The sequence below is a fragment of the Chinchilla lanigera genome, unplaced genomic scaffold, assembly GCF_000276665.1.
Source record: "Chinchilla lanigera isolate Chin_1 unplaced genomic scaffold, ChiLan1.0 scaffold00030, whole genome shotgun sequence".
Classification (NCBI taxonomy): Eukaryota; Metazoa; Chordata; class Mammalia; order Rodentia; family Chinchillidae; genus Chinchilla; species Chinchilla lanigera.
Genome location: NW_004955431.1, coordinates 19442067 through 19464366, shown reverse-complemented (window position 1 = coordinate 19464366; position 22300 = coordinate 19442067). Strand labels below are relative to the sequence as shown.

General features: G+C 40.8%; 1 protein-coding gene, 1 long non-coding RNA gene and 1 other non-coding gene across 18 annotated transcripts in view; 1 reads left to right on the top strand and 2 right to left on the bottom strand.

The window, feature by feature from the left end:
* Positions 1–2979, bottom strand: part of LOC106148874 — a 9282-nt gene extending 6303 nt beyond the window's left edge. Inside the window, exon 1 of the long non-coding RNA XR_001234610.1 lies at positions 2037–2979. This is a non-coding gene — a long non-coding RNA (uncharacterized LOC106148874). The remainder of the gene's footprint in view (positions 1–2036) is intronic.
* The window catches only part of Ablim1 (actin binding LIM protein 1), a 287439-nt gene that overhangs the window by 220208 nt on the left and 44931 nt on the right, over positions 1–22300 (top strand). For 12 of the 16 annotated variants that reach the window (XM_013515787.1, XM_013515789.1, XM_013515788.1 and 9 more), the window contains exons 7-9: positions 15037–15124; positions 18298–18356; positions 20922–21005. In XM_013515787.1, the coding sequence (XP_013371241.1) occupies positions 15037–15124; positions 18298–18356; positions 20922–21005 (231 nt within the window). The remainder of the gene's footprint in view (positions 1–15036; positions 15125–18297; positions 18357–20921; positions 21006–22300) is intronic. The other 4 variants (XM_005387838.2, XM_013515790.1, XM_005387833.2 and 1 more) reach the window with 1 other exon arrangement.
* On the bottom strand, positions 21292–21363 carry Trnat-ugu. The gene has a single exon. It is a non-coding gene; the product is annotated as a tRNA-Thr (tRNA).

Genomic DNA, 22300 nt, shown 5'->3' with positions numbered 1-22300 from the left:
ACAATAGATAAATAAAACACAGAATATCTGCACAAAAAGGTACAGTGGAATGATGGACTTCAATGAAATACAATTACGGCAGCCTCATGGGTAATCTCACAGTGTTTAGTGAAAGAAGCTAGGTAGATTTGCTTCTGCTTCAAAACAATCTAAAGTAGCATATGAGTTAGAAGTCCACAGTGATTTGAAGCTATAGTTTTCTGAGGAGACTTGAGGGCATATCTGGATACAGATAACATGCTTTCTTCATTTGAGTATTGGTTTCAAAGTACTTGCATTTATAAAATTTTGTTGAGCTATACATTTATGACCTTTGCATTATTCTCAGACTGCAGCTTGCTTCAATAAAGGAGAATTTTACTTAAAGTTACACCCCTTTCCCTCTCCAAAGGAGGAGCAAAAAGGTGTTTTTTCAAGACTTTACTCTTTTGAAAAGATGGTACACATCTATAATCCCAGCACTCTGGAGGCTGAGGTAGGAAGACTAGAAGTTTAAGGGCCAGGCCAGGGTCTGTTAGCAAAACTTTGCCCCCTCCCCCCAAAAAAAACCAAATTAAAAACCCCCACAAATTTCCTCCTGTAAAGAAGAGCAATTGATATAATATGTACAATGCTGACATTGTTGCTGATGAAGAAAAGAAAAAAAAGCTGCTAAACAGGCTACACAAAAAGCCTTCCTGGGAGTTAGTCCCCAGGGAAATTCAGTGTATACTTCTGGTCCTTATTTTCCCTCTGAACTATGCTGTGTTTCTTAATAATTTACCAGAAGACAGTAATGAGATGATTATATCCATGCTATTTCGTCCGTCCCTGATCTCATTCCTGGATGCTTGGTTTTTGGGAGATATGAGTTGAATTTGAAAATTAGGGGCAGGCTAGAGCTGCCTGGGATGTTCACAAGGTTCTAGGGTCACAGTATCGCATACCATGACATTTATCTATCCCACGAGATAGCACTAAGGGTGAATAGGCAAAACATAGGGGGCTTGGAAGGCAGGGAAACAATTGTGTATGACGCTGTAATGGTAGATATGTCATTTTAATTTGTCCAGACCCAGAATGTGAGCCCTACAATAAGTACGGACTTGGGTGATACTTGTGTAGGTCCTCAGTGATAACAAATTTACCACCCAGGTGTGGGCTGTTGGTAGCGGGGGAGCCTGTGGCAGGAGCAGGGAGTATATGGGTGCTCTAGTTTCCACTCACTTTTCTGTGAATTTAACATGGCCCTAACGGGATCTATTTAAAAACAAACAAACAACATGGGGGATAGTCGAATTTAAGAAGAGTTTGTATCAGTTGTGCTGTAGTTTTGTTTTGTTTTGTTTAATCTGGCAAGGCTCTTTTCCATAGTTAGAAGCAGAAAGGGTAGAGTAAAATTTTAGCTGAAGGCTTAAAAAATTATCTCAACTTTCTTTAGCCTTGCTAAACTGTGAAACATGAAGACTTGATTTTATACAGTAACATTTTATTTGTATTCTCAAAAAGCAAGTGGAACAATGACAGTCACAGGAGATCTGCACTGCCTGGGAGATTTCAGGGAGGCTGCCCACATTGACCATGTTCCGAGGGGCGAGGGCTCTTGGAAGGACCCAGTGGTTTGAACCCGGGGCCCTACACACTGAGACAGGGCTGGGTTCAGATCCCAGCTCTACCCTGTGCTAACTGAGACACCTGGGATGATTTCCTCCTCTGTTAAATGGACATAAATTCCTGCCTCTCAGCATTGCCAAGAGAGGTGGATGGACAGGATTTGTGAGGGGCTTAGCAGAGTATCAGCTAACAAGAAAAATTCTGAAATTCGAGCTGGGGCGCAAGAGTTCATCTTGCCCTTCTCTTGTGGCCACCGTGCTTGTCCAGGGAGGGGTTGCTAATCAGTTTAGTGGTTTTTGATAAGAGTTCCTGTGGACGTATTGATTCACTGGGCCATGTAGAGAATTTGCTGTGTGGGAAATAAGAAAGCTTAAAGATACAGGTGTGACTTGTGTCTTTAAAGGAATGTGTAATCGAGTGGGAAAGAAGTAGAAAAAGTTTACCTGCCTTGATGGAGATTATTAATGAACTGTGTTGATGGGTACCAGTTGGTACTTTGCCACTAACTCACCTTTGGTTATTTTAATTTTCATGGCAACACCGAGAAGAATAGTGTCCAGGGCTCCACCACATGCACGTCAGAATTTAGAACCTGGATTCTCTTGGTTCCAAAGCCTACCTCCCTGCTCTGTAATACACGGTGGGGTGGAGCAGACAATCCAGTCATAATAACAGAAGGCAAAATCAAACAGATGTGTGAGCCCAGGGGGAGAAGTGATTAATTTCTAGTACACAGATTTATTTTGCCTTTTATGTAATTATTTGCTCAGCCTTGAAGTTTGGCAAAATATCCATGATATATGTTAATAAAATATTCTCTCCTTGATCATTGTAATGGCCTTTTACATCATACAGGAATTACTTACCTAGGTGCCTAAGAATTCTGAAACAAGGAAGACAGTATGAGATGGTGTTCTTGATATAGGACAGGTGACTTTATACCCACTAATGTAAGGTGTTTCCCAGTTCAGATAGCTATGTGACCTTGACCTTGGTGCAATAAGTCATTTGACCTCTGATCCTCATCTGATCACTGTAAAACAAGAAGAATGGTGTCACCTATCCTAAAGGGTCAGAAGAAAAGTATTGTTTTAAGGCACACAATATAAAGTGAGCTAAAGATTTGCCTTAGCTGTATGCAGATTAAGACAATAGTTCGGGTTCTTTTTTCAACTTTCCCTATGGTTTTGGGCAGGTTACTTAATCTCTCTGCAGTTGATTTTCTCATCTTGTCCAAAAGGAATGGTATTTCATCTGAAGACAGAAAAGCAATGATTAGATAAACTGTTTTTAAAATCTCTTTGAAAATGCGTAAAGTTTTCACACAGGGCTGGGACATAGCTCAGTGGTTAGGTTCTTGCCTAGCATGGAAGTTCTGGGTTGGATTCCCAGCACCACAAAAAATAATATAAAATAAAATCTTCATGTAGTTGCTAATAATACAGTGTAGTATGTATGTGTGCATGCACACATATAGCTATACATACATGCAGGTATATTTTGCTCTGGAAAAAAGAATCCATATTTTTCAACAGCTTTCCAGAGGAATCTGGACCTCTAAACAGGAGTAAATGCCTGTGTACCCTGGCCTGTCACTGTAGACAGTGAATGAAAGAGTGTATCTGGTTTTCGGATCATCTCTTCACTTCCTCTCCCCCTGACTTGTTGGGTTTTACTTTTTGTCATGCCTCTTTATTGAGGAATAGTTTGCATTCCTTAAACTGTACTTGCTGTAAATGCCCAGTGTGATCTACATGTATACAGTCGTGCCACCATTACCGCATGCAGTTTGAGGGCTTTCCTGTTACCCCAGGTGGACCGCTTGTTTGCAGTCCCTCCTTTTCCCATCCCCATCCTCAGCAACCCCTGATCTACTTTATCTCCCTTCAGTTTCCCCTCTTCTAGAAATTGCAAATAAGTGGAATCATGCAGTAGGTAGTCTTTTGTGTCTGGCTTCTTTCACTTAGTATGTTGTTGAGGCTTACCTCTCTCTTTGCATTATGAGTAACACTGTTTCTTCTTATTGCTTAGGAGTATCCCATTTTTAAATTGTTTCTACATTTTATTTATCTTTTCACCCATTGAGAGTCGACTGAATTGCTTCTAGTTCAGGGCTGTTTAGGTAAATGTTCTACCACTGAGCTATATCCCAAGCCTAAGTCTTTTGCCCATTTTTTAACTTGGTTGGGTTGCTTCTTATTACTGAGTTGCAAGAATGCTGTATATAATCAGGATACAAGTCCATTGTATATTCTGGTCTGTCACTGTAGACAGTGAATGAAAGAGTTTAGTTTATCTGGTTTTTGGATCATATCTTCACTTCCTTTCCCCCTGACTTGTTTAGATACACAATTAGATATACAATTTCCAAAATTTCAGATATACAATTTTAGATATACAATATATAAGAAATACAAAATTTCAGATATACAATTTCCAAAATTATTTCCTAGTCTTTGGCATATCTTTCCATTTTCTTAATGTCTGTTTTTTGGAGGAAGAATGATTTAATATAAGGATTATTTGAACTCTTTTTATTATAATGAGTGAAAGAAATAAAAATGATACAGAATTTCAAAACAAGGTGATAGGAAATTAACAATGGTTATTATATTGCATATTGTTATCTTCAAAGTAGTTGCTCAGATTACCAGGTACAGGCATACAAAACTAATCAAACAGTATAAGCACTAACTGTTCCTTTCAATGAACTAATAGAAATTAGTAATACAATTATCTTAGCTATCTTGTGTATGTATACATATCATTTTTTTCCCCTTTCTTTTTCTTTTCCCCCATCCCAGTTGTTCTTTCCTTTTCAGCAGTTTCTTTCCCTTTCACTATATCTATTGTACCTTTTCAATGGTCTTTAATACAGAACCGAGGCTTTTCCTGTAGGGAAACAGTGACTCTTCCTGGCTTTTTCAAGGTGAAAAACTATCTACTCAGTTGCCTACAACATTCCCCCCTCTAAAGAAGTAACCCAAACTGCCATGAGGGAATAATGGATGATGACCACTCTGGCTTCATCAGGCTGAAAGGGGTCGTAGTTCTTTATCAGCAGTTAGAGATACTCTCAAGCGTTTCTGTCCGAAAACCCTCCATAAACAGCTGCATTTTTATTTTGGGTAGGCATGTAGCTTTAAGACTGGAGGACACAAAACCAAAGAAACAATTAAGTATGCATGGGCCAAATAATAATATCAACAGGACGTTTAGAAGTTTTATAAGCTTGTTTTTTTATATGCAGATCTATGGTCCATTTCGAGTTAATTTTTGTGTATGTGATGAGGATAGGGATATAATTAGACACAGATTTCCAATTCTGCCAGCCTCATTTACTGGAAAGAGTATACCTTCACCAAATTTCCCTGACACTTTATTGAAAATTGATTGACTGTAAGTGTGTGGTTTACTTCTGGACACCCTCTTCTGTTCCACTACTCAGTAAGTCTATCCTTATGCAAAAACATGCTCTTATTACAGATAGCTTCATAGTAAGTTTGAAATCAAGTAGTTTAAGGAAGGGGCTGGGGATTTAGCTCAGCGGCAAAGCGCCTGCCTGGCAAGCGCAAGGTCGTGAGTTCGGTTCCCGGTACCGGAGAAAAACCCAAAAAAAAAAAAAAAAAAAAAAAAGTAGTTTAAGGTCTTTAGCTTCGTCCTTTTTTTTATTATTATTAGTCTGGCTCTTTGCCTTGCCATATAAATTTTAGAATCAATTTATTCCCTACCCACAATCCTGCTGAGATATTAAAAGAGATTGCCCTGAATGTATAAATCAATTTAGAGGCTGGCTGTGTTCTTTAGGGATGATACATTTACAGACAACATTTCTACAACACCATTAAGTGACAAAAACTGATTTAAAGTTGTTACATTTAATTTCTTAGAAGTAGATGAAGAGGCAGTAACCACCTTCAAGAAGCCAAAATGCATTTGCTGTATGTTGTACCTTTTTTTTTTTATTCCTTACCCCCATTAAAAAAGAGAGTTGCAATTGTCTCTTAAGTTTTGAGCAGGCGATTAAAGGGAACCAGAGAGTTAGACGGTAATGATTTATTTCTCTCTGAAATACTTATGCATCCTTGTTCAGAAATACAAGCTCCACCCTTCCTCTAACACAGCGTGGTTTTTTGGCGCAGTCTGTAAGCTCGGGGGTTGCGGTAGGTAATACGCTCGGGCTGCAGGATATTCTCATCTGTGCCTGTTGGCTTTGCACAGACTTGTATTGTCCTCCAGACCTTGTGAAAGCTGCCTGGGTGGACTGATTTATTCACCTTTGCCCAGAATACAAACTTCAGGCCAAGGTACACCCTCATTATCTTGCCTATTCATGATGCTGCATCAGGAAAAAGGCCTCCTGGAAGAGGTGATCGAGCCAGTCTGGTTACATTAGAAACCTCTCCCACTTCAAGGGGAAAAAGTGGTGGTTAAAAAGAGGCAGAGTCAGCCCAAGCGCTGCCTTTTGGCAAGAGCTGCACAGGTAGTGTACGTGATTCACATCTCCCTCCCCACCCGTGTATCTGCCACATAAACAGCATGTCCTTGTTGCTCTCTCTGGCTTCATCAACTCCCACGTTTGGACACTTAATTCCTTTCAAATTCATGTTTTTCGAGTTCATGGTGACCTGCATAAATTCATTTCAATGCTTACAAAATTTGAAAATGAATCTGATTTCCGGAGCCCATTGGGCTATTGGAAATATTTTTTAAAGTTTATTGCAATATTTCTTATTGCACAATACAGTTAAGAAACTCCTGAGCTACACCAGCCTCTGAGCGTTAATATGTCCCTAATCTGAAATGCCAGTCAGTCAGGGCTGAGTTTGGGAGAATCTAAAAACAACAAATTGAATGTGTTCTACCATCGGTGAAATGGTTCTGGAGATTTTTCTGTTCTGTAAGTCAGAATCCCTGTGTGAGAACTCCTTCAGGAATGTTAGGAGGCAGTTTATCAGAGGGGTAAAACCTGTGGCCCTGGGGTCAGGCTATCTGGGTTGGAAACCTAGCTCTGCCTTCTGAAAACACCGGGGGTTTGGGTAAGTTATTCTCCTTGAGTTCTCATTTCCTTGCTTGTAAAATCAGACTGTTAAATAGCACCTACCTCACTGGGTTGTTCTAAGACTTGGTGTAGATGCGTTGGCACACAATAAGATCTTCTGGAACTTTCGCCTACAGTGCGGGCTCCTGATTAAAATTCAATACCTTGCCTCTGTGGTGATCATTGTGTGTGGGCCTTTTTTTGTTGTTCCAAGTAGTGAGACTTTGGTGGCCAATTATCTTCTTTTTTGACCTTATCTACTAAGAAGCTGAAATCATAACAAACGTGTTTGAGGGCTTTGATCAATTGTTTTTTAAATCCTGGCCTTTTCCATTAAGTATCTGCAAGTCCTTTTTGACAGGGGGCAGAGGCATAAGCTATAAATGGATGAAGGCCGACCTCGGGGCTGGGGTCAGGAGTAGAGGAAACCCAGAGGAAGAGGATGAAAGCGAAACTGAGAAGGACAGTTTGCAGGCAGGAGCTAAGTAGATCAACCATCGTACAGCGATTATCTGTCCACAGATGGGCTCCATAATGACTGTCCTTTTTCTTAGTCCTAGTGACCTATTTAGTGGGCATGGGGCTGATTCCCGGCCTCACAATTCCTCTGAGGTATGAGACACTAAGAAGTTATTGGTCAAGCTCCATTCCCTGCCATCAAGAATGTCCTTTTAACATTCAAATGGCTTTCTGTTAACACGGTTCTGGGAGCATGTAGTGATATGGGATTTCACACAGTAACAGAATTTGACAGCTGAATGGAAGTTGAAATGATCTAATCCAGCACTTCACATGTTCAAGTAAGGGACCTGGGGCTTGGAGACAGTAAGCAGTGACGCAGCTGAGGCCCTGTGGGTAATAAGTTAAGGAATGATACCCAGACCTCCTTTCTTATACCTCATGTCCACAAGGAATTCACAACTTTCTGTTCTTCCAGACAATGGATTTCATCAAAAGTCTGGTATCTTACACTAAATTTCACCTTAGAGTAGATGGCATTTCTCCACAATTCTGGCTTGCGTGCTGAGGAGCACATTTCACTTTAGAGATTTACCAAATAGTATTAGTAACCACCAACATCTAATTTCCCTAGCTGCAGTAGAGATGAGCAATTCTTAGCACTTTGACTACGTGGCAGGCACTTTATAAACTTCACCTAATCAGAAAATGATGTGTTGTTCTTACAGCATTTAATGCTAGCCATAATGTCATCTTTTAATTTAACCCACACATTTTAAATATGTGAAAGTGCAGAAACAAAGTTGCCAGGTTTTTAAGTGTCAGGGCACAAAAATGGAGAATAGAGATAGCAAGTATGTTGAGCTCCAACAGTACGTCTGGCCTCTCAGACTGCACATAGCCCAAGTTGCAGGTTGCATGCCGAGGGCCGGGTACTAACACTCCTGCAGGTACCTGCTGCAGCAGCACGCCTGCTGTGTTTTACAAGTGTGCAATCAGGAACCTCCTTTCTGCAGTGAATCAGGTTTGTATCATAATGTTTCTTACATGACTGCTGCTTAGTCCTTCATTTTATTTTTGTTTTGTTTTTTTTTTTTTTTTTTGGTTTTGGTTTTTCTCCGGTACCGGGAACCGAACTCACGACCTTGCACTTGCCAGGCAGGCGCTTTTGCCGCTGAGCTAGATCCCCAGCCCCAGTCCTTCATTTTATTATCTGAAGTTATTTTTCTTCTTCTGAAAATGACTCCAGTGTAAATGACTTTGGTTCAGTTAGTTCCAGTTTCTAGCTAGTTTGCATATAACCTAGTGTCTGTGTTCAGCTCTGATACTTTCTCTGGCCATGTGTACAGGATTTGTCTGTGAACCATCACCAGTGCTACTAAAGGAGAAATGAAACAAGAGTGGGTGGCTCACCCTGCAGAAGAGGGGCTTCCTTGTCATTGATTTCCTGACGCTGTAGCCCTTCGGGTCTTCACTGCTTCAGTAATTCCAGTAAGCCTCACTCATGGCTCTGAAATTACCTTTGACTCAGAATTTCTTGACATGATGTGAATTATTTGATACGAGCAGCATCTGAAGCAAGTGCATGGGTCAAGGCTGATGTCCTTGGCACTGTGACGATAGCGTTTCTTAGTAGTGTTCCCAGCAGCACCAAGCCCCGCCTCGTGTGAACTTGAGGTAGCTTTTATCCATCTTGTGGGACAGTTCTTTCAACATATTTACTGCCCAGTGCCTGTGCTTGGAGAAGGTGACGTCCAGAGAGCCTTTTATCAGTATCACAGGTGGACACTCAAAACTTTCTTTTTTTTTTTTTTTTTTGGTTTTTCTCCAGTACCGGGAACCGAACTCACGACCTTGCGCTTGCCAGGCAGGCGCTTTGCCGCTGAGCTAAATCCCCAGCCCCAAAACTTTCTTATTATGAGTGGCCCTGGGACCACCTCTGGGCACAGTTATTAAGTTGCACCACTATCACCATCATTGTTGTATGCTGTGCATCACAGCAATTCCAAAATACCATGTGCTCATCTAACCTACAACATGGTGCGGTGGTCACTGCCGTCGAATATTGTCTGTTGGCTGTGGTACTAGTGAAGAACACCTACTCCGGAACCAGACCCACTGCTTCTAACTGTGAACATGAGCCAGTTACTAAACCTCCCCGGGCCTCCAGTACCTCATCCAAAAACGGGGACAATGATGTTTTCAGCCTTCTGAGGTGATTGTGACAAAAATTCACCCAATGTTTATGAAATATGTAAAGCAGTAACCGCCACAAAATGTGCACAGTAAAAATGTTTATTTCTGTGAGTATCATCACCACCACTATCACCTCTCCTCTGCAATAGAAATTCCACAAGTTTTTGATTTGCCCAAAATCATGTTTCTACTACAGATTGGGGTAAAATCTCAGGCCCTGGTGTTAGGCCCAAGAGATATGGACTTTTTCCTCTTGTCTTTGCTCTCTTAGTGCTCAGCAACATGAAATATATTCCTGACATAAAAAAGTGAGGTAACTCAGGTTTCTCTTCCCCCATTCCTACCTCTCTTCATGGGTAACCGTGGCACGCTTAATTGATTTACATTCTTCCTGTCTTCTCCATGCAGGGCACACATATAAAATCAGTATGCCGGGCTGGGGATGTAGTTCAGTGATACAGTACTTGCCTAACGTGTGCAAAGTGCTAGGTTTGGTCCCCGGCAGCCCCCGTACACACTCCCACAATCACTACTTGTGCATTATGTGACCCTTCGTGCATACATCATAGTGATAGTGCCACCTTACAGAACTGAGGAGATTAAAGCACTCAGCATGATGCGGGCGCAAAGGCTGGGTTCCTGATAATCTTCTTATGAACTCTACAAGCTAAGTGGAATCATTCTACCCATTTCATGATGTGGAAGCTAAAGAGTAAGTGTGAAACTGGATTTAAATCCAGTCAAATCAGGGTTTCTGCGACTTAATGTGGACATAGAACAGTGTTTGATTTTTTTTTTCCTTTGTAATGGTAGTTTGAATTCTCAGTAATATTAATTTGAACTCTTCTTACAAGTACGTATACGATTACTTCATTTTTAATGGCTACATTGGTTTACTATTTCATTTAATTTCTTCCTTTTGGGGGTTTTCTGTTTTTTTGTTCTTCGATGGTATAAGTAAAATAGTACTGAATACCCTCGATGCATACGCCTTGGGGCACATTCGTGAGACTATGTAGGATGGCTCCCTGAAAGTGAAACTGTGAGCCAGAGGGCTATGTGCGCATTGAATTTTAATAGACACCATCAAGTTGCCTTCCAGGAAGGGTTTTCAGCACCAGCTGAAAACATCAGCTTCCTCACATTTATATTCTGTTTATCTTTGCTAATTTTATGGGGGGAACAGAAGATTTTCTAAACTGTATTTCCCTGATTGCTAGTCGCATTGGACAAACTATTTTTTTATTATGTTCATTTTCTCTGGAAATAGCCTTCTGCCCATCTTGCCGCATTTTGTGTTATAGACACTCTATATATTCTAAATAGTTTTTTGCCTGAAATGTATGGCAAAATTCTTCTATCATTTCTCTTTTAATTTTGTGTCTAGAGTTTTTAATTTTGTGTAGCACTGGCACAGATTGGCTGATATTTACCCTTATTGTTTCTAGATCTTTCCTTGTGTAGGAAAACTTTCCTACCATATGTTTATTAAAATAGTCTTATATATATTCTCTGTGAACACTTCTATAATTTTGTTTCCACTTTAACTTTTTTTCCGTTTTAAGCTGTCTGGCATTTATATAGGTTAGGAGTTAAGAATCAAGATTTATCTTTATGTTGAGAACCAATTGTCCTTACATTTTTTTTTTTTCCTTTTTCTTTCTTCGAGCCCTGGAAATCAAACCCAGGCAGGGCTTATACCTAGGCAAGTCTGCTACCCTAACCCTAAGCTATATCCCCATATCCTCACCATTTATTATATTATATACTTTTTTTGTTTTTGTTTTTAGTTTTTGGGTTTTGGATTTTTTTGTTTTTTTTTCCAGTACCAGGAATCGAACTCATGACCTTGCGCTTGCCAGGCAGGCGCTATGCCACTGAGCTAAATCCCCAGCCCCTATATTACATCCTTTTATCTTCATTGCAATTGCTCAGATTAACAGATGTAAGAATGCAAGATTGATTGAACCATTAAAGAAAATAAAAACTAAAAACAAAACAAAAAACGTCGTAGATGATTCCGAGTTTCACTAGACAAGATGATAGGAATTCAGCAATGGTTGTTACATTGCATATTATTGTCTTCATAGTAATTGTTGAGATTACCAGATATAAACATGCAAAATTGTTCCAAAAATAAATAAATAAAGCATTAACTGTTCCCTTCAATAAACCATTAGACATCAGCAGTACAGTTATCCCAGCTATCCTTCTGTATACATATTTTTTTTCCTTTCCCTCATGCCAGTTGTTTCTTCATTTGAGCAATTTCTTTCTCTTTCATAATATCTATTGTACATTTTGGGTTTTATTTACTCTTTCATGTACTCACACTAGGAAGACAATATGATGTTTGCACATGCGGGCCCGATTTATTCCACTTATGAGTATGGTCTCTAGTTGCATCCATTTACCTATAAAAGTCTCTAGTTTATCTTTTTTTATAGCTGAGTAATACTCCATTGTATAAAAATACCATATCTTTTTTATTCATTCCTCAGTTGATGGGCATTTGGGTTGTTTCCAAGATGTAGCTATGACAAATTGTGCTGCTATAAACATGGGTGCATATATATCACTGTGGTGTGATATTTTTAATTCTTCTGGGAAAATACCTGGAAGGGGAATAGGTGGGTTAAATGGGACCTCTAATCCTAGTTTTGAGAGGAAGCTCCACACTGATTTCCACAGTAGTTTCACCAATCTACACTCCCACCAAGAGTAGATAAGGATTCCTTTTTTCCTACAGCCTCTCCAGCATTTGTTATTGGTTGATTTCTTGATGATAGCCATTCTTTCTGGGGTGAGATGGAATCTCAGTGTTGTTTTAATTTGCATTTCTCGAATAACCAAGGATGTTGAACATTTTTTCATATATTTATTCGCCATTAGTATTTCTTCATCTGAGAAGTGTGTATTTCATCTCAGATGCCCATTTTTGGATTGGGTCTTTGAATTTTGGGGGCCTGATTGTTTTTAATTCTTTATGTGTTCTAGATAGGAGTCCTTTGTCTGAAGAACAGTTGGCTAAAATTTTTTCCCAATTCATGGGTTTTCTTTTTACTCTGTTGGTGATTTCTTTTGATGTGCAAAAACTTTTCAATAAGATGAGATCCCGGTTCTTGATTCTGTAGCTTTTGTTCATGAACTCTCTGCCTATCCCTATCTCTTCAAGATTTCTGCCCACTTTCTCTTCCAGTATATTTAGTGTTTCTGTTTTAATATTTAGATCTTTGATCCATTTTGATTTTAGTTTAGACATGGTGATAGACGTGGGTCTAGTTTTAGTCTTCAGCATGTGGAAAGCCAGTTTTTCCAGCACCATTTATTAAAGAGGCTATCTTTCTTCCAGTGAACATGTTCGGCCCCTTTGTCAAAGATAAGGTGGCTGAATGTGTTTGCAATTGTGTCTGCATCTTCTAATCCATTCCGTTGATCTTTAAGTCTGTTTTTTTGTTGTTGTTGTTGTTTTTTGTTTTTTTTTTTACCAGCACCATGCTGATTTTATCACAGTAGCTCTGTGATATAACTCAACATTTACTGAATAATCTGTTCTTTAAATTCATTTAAACTGCCACCTTTATGATAAACTAAGCTCTTTTGTAATTGTGGCTATTTCCTCTCTTCTGTTGATTTATTTTCTGTTCCTACATGGGTATTCAAGTGCTTTAATATTTTTAGCCTTAGAATAAATATTTAAATCGGGAATTTAAATTCCCTTTCATTGCTGCCCCTTTTTTAGGGGGTCTTTTTTTGTACTTTTCTTTTCTTCCACATGAACTTACAGATACAACCTGTCAAGGTCTATAAAGCAAACTCCTGTGGGCACTGTAACTGTGAAAGCATCACAGAAGTAGGTTCATTTAAAATAAATTGGCATCTTTACATTTTTCAGTTTTTGCACCCAGAAATATTATTTCATGTTTCTATTGAGAAATAGAATTATTTAGATCCCTTATATCCATCAATTAAGTTCTATAATTTTCTTTATTTTTAGGTCTTATGTTAGAGGGTTTATTTGTTGCTATTGCAAATGAGGACTTGCTTTTATTTTTTAGTGCTAATGAATAGGAAATAAAAGTTTCCTAATGAATAGAAAATAATAATTAATGTTAATTTTTTTTATCTAGCCACTTGCTTGAACTCATTTATTAGTGATCATTACAGTTATTTTTCTTATCACACAGACAAGTACCCAAGACATGTAGAATGATATTGGTGAAAGGGTACATCTTTGTCTCACGCCCATCTTTAATGAAAATCCTTGTGATGTTTCACCACCCAATATGATACATGTGCTTTCTTAGCATGAAAAATTTCTGTTTGTGCTTTAATAAGGTAAACTATATTTTTCACCACAGACCACACCATATTCTGGAGACTTTATTCTTAGACTTTCCTTGGGATTAGAGATTGTTCAACTAACTTAAACCTCAGCACTGACAGCCTTGCTGAGCCAACCAGGCTTAGAACTGAGTAGAATTTCTTTCTTCCTTTCACCCACATTTGACCCCAAATGTCTTAAGGAAGGACTGACTTCATGCTTCCCTTTGCACTCAGACCTGCGCCCCACTCCGCTACAAAACATGGGTTTAAGAAATAAGAAACAGCAAGTGGACAAGAATAAGGACACCATTTCTGCACTTTTTTGGCAGGCACCACTAAAAAGGTGTCTTTCCTAGGTTTTTAATTTAGGTAACTTAATATTTTTTCCCCTCTTGATCATCCTAAGAGGCTGACCCCCATCTCATGCTTTGGTTGTTAAGGGGCTTTTACTGTTTCTATAGCAGGGTGTGAAAGTGAAATCAGGACCGTACTCTGACTTCCTGTTGTGGTTTCACACAGGCTCGGAAGCAGGATGCCGCCTCTTCTAACTTTCTCAGCACTGCCATTGCACGTGGTTAGTGCAAAAGAAATGTTTTCACACTTGATGTGTACAAATGATCTAATCACAGAATGCATTTGGTAATTTTTAAGTGAAGACTTTTTTTCCTAAGCTGGGCATGAAAGGATTTTTTGTCAGGCTGCGTTTGGGGCGTGACTCTCATATGATTTGGCAATGTCTAGGGAACTGTCCCTTTGTCCAGGGATGCTTTGCTTCAGGAAAGTCAGCACCTGCTGTGATGGCATCTGTTGTATTTAGGAATACGAAATACCACTTCAGTAAAATGCCTTCTTTGGGAAACTAATACAGGGCATTGGTAAAATATTGATGTAAACAGCATAAAAGAGAATTTAGCCTCTTTCTGAAACAATAACAGTGGATTATGTCTTTTACTATGGTTTTGCTTACCTTGATGCAAATTGGGTAGATTTTTTTAATTTTCTGTTCATTGAGCCAAGAAAGAAGAACCTGCCTAACCAACATGAACCTCCCACAAAAATGTGTGCATTCATGTTTTGAGGTGGAGTGATTGGGACATAAAGTAAACTCATCTCAGGCACGTGATATTTAAATGGAAACCATCCAGGAAAGCATAGGTAGAGAGAAAAATGGAGGCCAGACACCCTGAGAAGCAAAGCAGCCCTGTCATGGTGGGTGTGAGTAGCTGGCCTTTCCGCCTTTTCAGTTCCAGTGAGGTTGGCTTTAACTTCCAGGGTTACTGGTCTGGGAAGTTTGATCAGTTGGATCTTTATTTTCCTTCCTCAGCAACTTCTCTTGTCCTCTAAATCCGCAGCTCCAGAAAAGCGTTTCTGAGCCGTGACTGAATGGGTCCCCTAAATGTCCCCTGCCTTTTTTCTTGCAGGCAGGTGACAAACATTACCACCCCAGCTGTGCACGATGCAGCAGATGCAACCAGATGTTCACAGAAGGAGAGGAAATGTATCTTCAAGGTGAGCGGGACTGGAGAGCAAAGTATATTTTCTGTACTCGGGGAAAGAAAATCTTGCTGTGTCTGTTGGATTGTGTTTAGAGAAGGAGGCATTTTATTAGCTGAGAGGCAACCCAAATCCGGCATCGATATGGCCAGAAGGTATGTCACCATCGGTTAGTGTAAACCAGCCGAGCAATTGACAGGCTCTCAGTGAGGGCCTGAGGCTGCTGAAGAAAGAGCCCTGAGAGGCTGGTGCTGTGAGTGTGAGGGATGTGAGAATCAGCAAGTCCTCCTCCCCTTCTCTCCCCAGGAATATATTGGAGAAACAAAATATCAAAAATGAGAACACATTCCTAGAAATTCCTAGAAGGGTTACTCATTTGATGGCTACATCCTTTTACTGTTTTGTGAGAAAGATTATCTGAAGTCCCTCCATCTACCTTTCTTTGGGCTTTCAAGAAGAAGGAAATCTCATACTGGATGAATTACTTCATGGACACTTTCTAACCCACTAAGATGACATAGTTCAATTGAAATGGAACGAGGGAGCACATGCCCAAAGTCCCTGAAACAGAAATTAACAAGTTTCTGGTGGCACGGAAGTACGCATTCCCAGGGAGCCCTTAGACTTGTCCTAATTGAAAATAATTTTGAGAAATGTTCCCAGAGTAAAAGTGTTCTTCAATTCTGTCTCAAAATTCTGAGCTTCTTGAGAAGCTTTAGGGGTGAATTCTCTTCCAGTCAAATGGCATCATCTGTGCAAAGCATTTTACTATTTTTAGCTGGGGACAGACTCATTAATTAGATGAGGATTCATCAGTAAAATTAGCAAGAACTGTTAAGAGCAGTTGCTGGTTCAGTTTGAGTAATTAAGGGGTCTCAGTTGCCTCTCCATGCCAGCTCTTCATTCTTTGTTACACGTAGCACTAAGTGAATGTTTAATGAATGGTTTGCTTTGCTCTCTCAGTTTTGTTTTTGTATGACTAAGAAAAGTCTATAAAGATGACTTGTAAGTGTTCAAGCACCATGTTGGCTACTCTGTCTTAAGAATACTAGACAGGGGGGCTGGGGATTTAGCTCAGCGGCACAGAGCTTGCCTGGCAAGTGCAAGGTCATGAGTTCGATTCCTGGTACTGGAAGAAAAACAAACAAGCAAAAAAAAAAAAAGAAATACTAGACAGGTGATAAACAGACAAGCCAGTGTTCTTTTAGCTTTAGCATGATCACTCTGAAAAATTCGACGAAAAACATCACTGAATGCCGAAGCGTGCTGGGAAAGTGACAAGCTCTGCATCTGTGGTTTCATAAGGGCTTCATAGATGTATTTTCTCAAGAACAGGCTACACATCTGTAATGGCAATACGCAAGTGTCACTTTGCGTACTGCCGCAGAGCAGATTGATTCCTCACGTGGCCTCCAAGCCTGCTGCTAGATTTCAGTGTGTTAATTATAGCACTCACAGAACACACAGTAGTATGAATGTCAGTCTGCGTCTGCAGAGAACGAGACTCAGGCTTGGGTGCAGCTCTGCATATTCCCGGTGGTTCTGGAAACTGAACAGAGAGAGCAGTTTCAAACTGTGCACAAATGCAGCGCATTCCGGGGATAGACTGCGTTCAGAATTCCAGGGATTGTTCTAAGTTTCCTGCAGAGTTGTGCTTTACTACTTGCATTCCCTCTCAGCATCCTTGAAGAATTAGTAGTTTCATTGTTGAAGCACCTGATCTCTTCTCTGAGTCTCATTCCTGGAGTGTGTGACCTTCAGAGAACAATGCTGACATTGTGTGTAGCCCGGGGGTTCTGGACAGTGCCTCCTGCTCGGTAGAACTCCACAGCAAATACACTGCTCTCCTGGCCTGGGCCTGACCCTCTTCGTCTCTCCACATTAAAAGATTTCCTGTGCTTTGTTGTCAGCTTTTAAGCCACTCTTAGTGCTGAAGGGACTCATACGTCTGTCTGGGGTTTTCTTGTTTATTCTTCCATTTTCTTTTTTCTCTTTTTCTATTCCTCTTCTCTTTTCTTCCCCCACCCTAGTCCTGGGTGAAACAAGGGAGAAGTGATTGTTAAATAGAAATTAAAGTATTCTGATATAAAACACTAATATTATTTTGGCTCAGTGGTATAAAGCAGTTCATGAGTTATTTTAAATTGATGCCTCTTCAAGTACAAGAACAAGGTTGGGTTAAATTCACCCAGGTTATTGTTTGAAGAGATAAAGACTAAACTCATGAAATGTAGAAAGACTGATGTTTATACTAAGACTCATTTCTATCCTTTGCTCACAACTTTCCACTGAGCAGCTTTATTGGCTTGAGTCTTTTTAATGCTCCCTTGGTTCCTCCTGCCCCACCCTTATTCTGAACAAACCCGCATATGCACATAGGACTCAATTTCCAGCCTAATAGTCATCTAAATGGCATGTATTACATATCTGGTCATATAAAGCCATCTGAGCAGACAGTGGATTCTTGATCAGACCTGTCTCTTGGGAATAAGTGTTTCTGCTTAATTCTATGATGGTGACATTACTCATGCAAGTGCTTCAGAGTCCCATAAAGGGAGACTACTGATCCAGAAACAGGAAATAACACCTACAAAGTCACTCCAGTAGTTTAAAAGCAAAGATTGTTTATAGCTAGTTAAAAGATTGAAGGATTCATAATGTACCTTTAACCTAACTAACATTTAATATAGTTACCCATGTTGGTGTAGATGACTGTAGAATTGCATCAGGGAAAAAAATTAGTAAATTCTGCTTCTGGATATAGACTCTCTAGTTTGATGTTTATTTCTCTCAACAAACTTGCTTTGTTGTTTGATGGTCTATAAATATGGCTTATTATTTCTGAAATTAAATGTAGCTTATACTAAGCACTCAGCCATTACTTTTGAAGGACAATAATATGGTCTTTAAAAAACAATCAAGAGCTCAATATCGCTTGCATTCAAACAATCTTGTGCCCAATTAGTGGTGTCGGTGGTCCAGAGTGATGATCTTTATAGAACAAGGTTGGGTTAAATTCACCTAAGGTCTGGGGTTGTTTGATTTTTAGTGTCATGAATTACTTCCTGCTGGGGAACTCACGGCTCTCCTGTGATGGGAATGAGGAATCTGAACCACTCTCAGAAGTTCTGTGGAACAGGATGATGACTTCCTTCCGTTTCCTTCATGCTCTGCCCTGTTCTTTCCAGGTTCCACCGTGTGGCATCCCGACTGTAAGCAGTCTACTAAGACGGAGGAAAAGCTACGGGTAAGGAAACAGCTAGAACCACAATGCCAGGGACATTTGGAGCCCACGTGCTTTATAGTCATTAATTCTTGGGACTAGCATTTGAGTGAAATTATTTTTTACCAACATTTTCCACATAGCAACCCAAGCTTAAAGGCCCTTTGACCAGCTAAGGTGGGCCTCTCTTCCCCTGAGCTTATTGTTGTGATTTTTCGTTGTTGTTCTAAATGCTTATGTTGAACAAAACCTTGCCCTGTCTATCCACTTCTTACAAAAGCATTTAAGGGAAAGTTGACAGAGATGGGGGAGAAAATGATCCACCATGTTCTATATTGAGCAGCTGGTGACATCTTGCCAGACTTCTTTCAGCTTAGTCCCTGAAGCACCACTTCAGCTCAAACTCTGCGTCCGTTGCTCAGTTCTTGGTGCATTCCACTCACCTCTCAGACCCGAATTCACCAGAGCAGCTTCTGACTCCAAAAACTGATGGTTTTCAGATAAAACCTTAGGGGAAAATAAAAATGAGCCCTGATGTGTAAATTGATCAAAGCTCAGAATACATCCAGTAGCCAATATTTTAGCTGTTTTAGAAGCAAAGAACTGTACACGGATAGACAATTATGATTGTAACTGGATCCTGTTCAGATGGTCCTAGGTTTTCTACTGAGCTATGAAGTATTTTTTAGAGGATAATCAGACTCAATCAAAGTTTCCCCTTTTAACTGATTTAGTGGCACCTGTGGAAAAACTGGAGCCCGCCTTCCCTTCATCTAGCACCTCAGGGGACAGAATGGTCTGGATTTACTTTGGAGGCCAGGCCCTGCTGTGTGGAGCGATTGCTTTTTGATCTGCCCATAGTAGGCACCTTTCTATGTGGCATTTATCATTCCCAGCAGTATACAGCTGGTTTATGCATAGGACCTGGTCACCACTATATCATTTGTGAAGGGATGATTTGACTTCCAAGAAATGATTATCAGATTTTCAAGATCCCCGCTACTGCCACCTTGGGGTTGCGGCTCCTATTTCTAGTGTCTTTTATTCTCTTCATTGAAACACATTTACAGAGTGGGTTTTTTACCCGCTTTGGTTTGCTTTGCTTTTTTCCTTCTCAACCGGCATCCATAAATAGGATGGAGACATTTTGCCATTTGTACATCGTGGAGATTTATCCTTTGCCTGGGACCCTAAGCAAAAGCAGTTCTTTTTGCAGTCACTATTATTTTAAGCAAAATTTAAGTGGATGGGTGGAACACTTTTTCTGAGAATAATTGAATAAAGACAAGAATAGCAGAAGAAAAAACCATCTACCAATACTGGGGTGGTTTTGCTCTGTGTTTCAGACATACAGCTTCAATTTAAGCACATATACAACTGCTCCTGAAGTTCATCAACCAGACAGACTAGCCTGTGGGAATTTGGAGGAACCCTAGATGCTTGGGAAACAAGGTTATCTTATAAAATATGAGAACATTAAAGATAGCGCTTATTGTCACTTTTACCCTAGGTGTGTGGAATTCAAAACATAGCTTGAAGCTGCAGCCCAGAAACCACCCAAGGCCAGTGGTTTGCACCCTTTCTGCAGTGGTGCTTAGTTTTTCAGTGATCATTTTTACTTTATTCCTGATGAAGTATTTTGCCAGATAAAGAAAGGAATGCTAATGAGGCCAGGCTGAATGAAATGTGTGTCTTTTTTTTTTCCTGTAAGGATAGCTTGAGTTTGTGAACCCTACAGTGTTCCTAAAATGATTTAAAGAAAGAAAAAAAAAACCATTCTTGATCACATCTTGATGGAACTCTCTGGAGAAGCTTATGAAAACAACTTGTGAAGTATTTCACTCATTCTGGCTAAAAGATGTTCTTGTTTTGCTCCTTAGTAAGCATTCCAGAGCTCTTGTCCTAATCTCAACACTTTCTATGTGGGAGGTCAGGTCGGCCCTCTGGCTCACGGTCTTTGGGAAATCCAGTAGTCGGAGGTGAGTGCACCTCAGAGAAAGGCGAATCCCATGTGTCTGGAGTTGGGGTCTAGGCTGATAGGGGTGAGATATAGAGGGAGTAGATTTTGAGCAGAGGAATAAGTCTTGTGCTCCCTTAAGGGTGTGTCTACAAACACAAGTCTTGAGCCAAGCTTTCTAAGCCTTGCAACGAATGTCACAGTAGAGCAGTTTCCATAGCAAAATGAAAATGTTTGAAGAATCTTTGAGCAACCCCACTGAGTAATCCACATTCTTGATATTTAAGAACTCATGGGGCGTTTATAACAGCAGCTCCTTAAGTAAGACACGTCCCAGTTGACTTTATTGCCTTCTTACATTTCATATACTATAAATACATCCCAGCCAAAATAAATGCAGAGGATTCAGAGGGTAGGGGACGTAGGTAAATTTGCTATAAATTGAAGACTCTTCAATGTACACTTCATGGGGGCCCAAAATTGACCCCTAAACCTGGCACATGCCCATCAACTAAAATGATGTCACTTGGTGTTTACTAGTTTTTCCCATGGGTGATTTTTTTTCTGTTTTTTTTGGTAGTTTTTGAATGAGGATCTTGTTTATTCTTCCCTCTTTTCATCTTTTATGGCAGCCACCAAACATTCATCGTTCTCCATCTGATTTCTTTTATCCCAAAAGTCTGATTCGCCGCACAGGACGGTCTCCATCTCTCCAGGTTGGCGCTTTGTTGGGGCTAGGACTTAGAGTTGCTCTCCTGGCCCCGGCTTCTGTTGTACATGTGTGGTCCCCCTGCGTCACTCCCACACCCCTCCCCACCCCATCTCCCAGCTGCTTTTCTCACGTAACTTACACAGCTCCCACAGAAGGCAGATGCTTTCCTCACCCAATGAGTGTGCCTCATGATCTGACTTGGGCAGCTTTTCTTCCCAGCAGGGGCTAAAGCATTGTCTTCCCTTGATATGTGTGTGTGTGTGTGTGTGTGTGTGTGTGTGTGTGTGTTGTGGGGATGCTGGGGATAGAACCCAGGGCGTTGTGCATACAAGGCAAAAACTCTACCACTGAGTCACATCCCCAGCCCAAAAGCATTGTCTTGATTTAAGCCAGCACAAGCGACTCTGCCATTTGGTCTTGTGTGCCCACATTTATTCACCAACTATGGTGCAGGGCTGGATACTGTACATCTAGCCTTGTCAGTGAAGCAAAAGCAAAGAAGTGATGTCCAGAAAGGACAGAAATCTCACAGGACAGGGGTTGCATAGATCATGAAATCAGGTGTGCAATGTCAGGTGACAGGCGGGTCCCAAAGGCGCTTCCAGTGAGAAGCAGGCTGGACGAGATTTGAATGTGTGCAGATGAGGGAGCAAGGGGTAAGCCCCATGAATACACAGAAAGTGGGAGCTGGGGAACGCAGTGCCAGGGCAAGGTGTGGTTTATCTCCAGAAAGGAACAGTGAAGGTTTGGGGCTGGGGAACAAGTGAGAGCAGGCACCCCACTGTGAGGAAGCCAGGGGGCCCACCTGCATTCTCATGTGTTCCCTCAAATAATTCCCGTGAGGTGGCTCGACTTATTCCCATTTTGCACATAGGCAGACTGAGAGGAAGGGCCATCGTCTCTAGGTCGCTTCCCCAGAGACACCTCACCAGTGAGGAGAGGAGCTGGGATTGGAACGCAGGCTTCTGTGAGCCCACAGTCCAGTTCTGCCCACTGTAAATAAGGGAACAGCAAGAGAGAAAATGGGCCCACCAGAAAAAGAGAGTCTTAAATGCTGGCTGAGGCCCTTGTCGGGGACCCCGGATGGAGACGAGGAAGAGAACAGCAGGCCCTGCCGGGGCCCACGGGTGGGGGTTGACCCCTCTGTGACTCGCCATAGGAACGGCCAAGCAGGAGGTTAGATTCCATGCCTGACTTCGTCTTCTTCAGGGTCCCTAAGAAACCAGTAGAAACCTTGGCCTGGCACACCGCAGGCGGCTTCCCGTCCTCCCACACTGGCCAAGATGATACCCGTCTGGC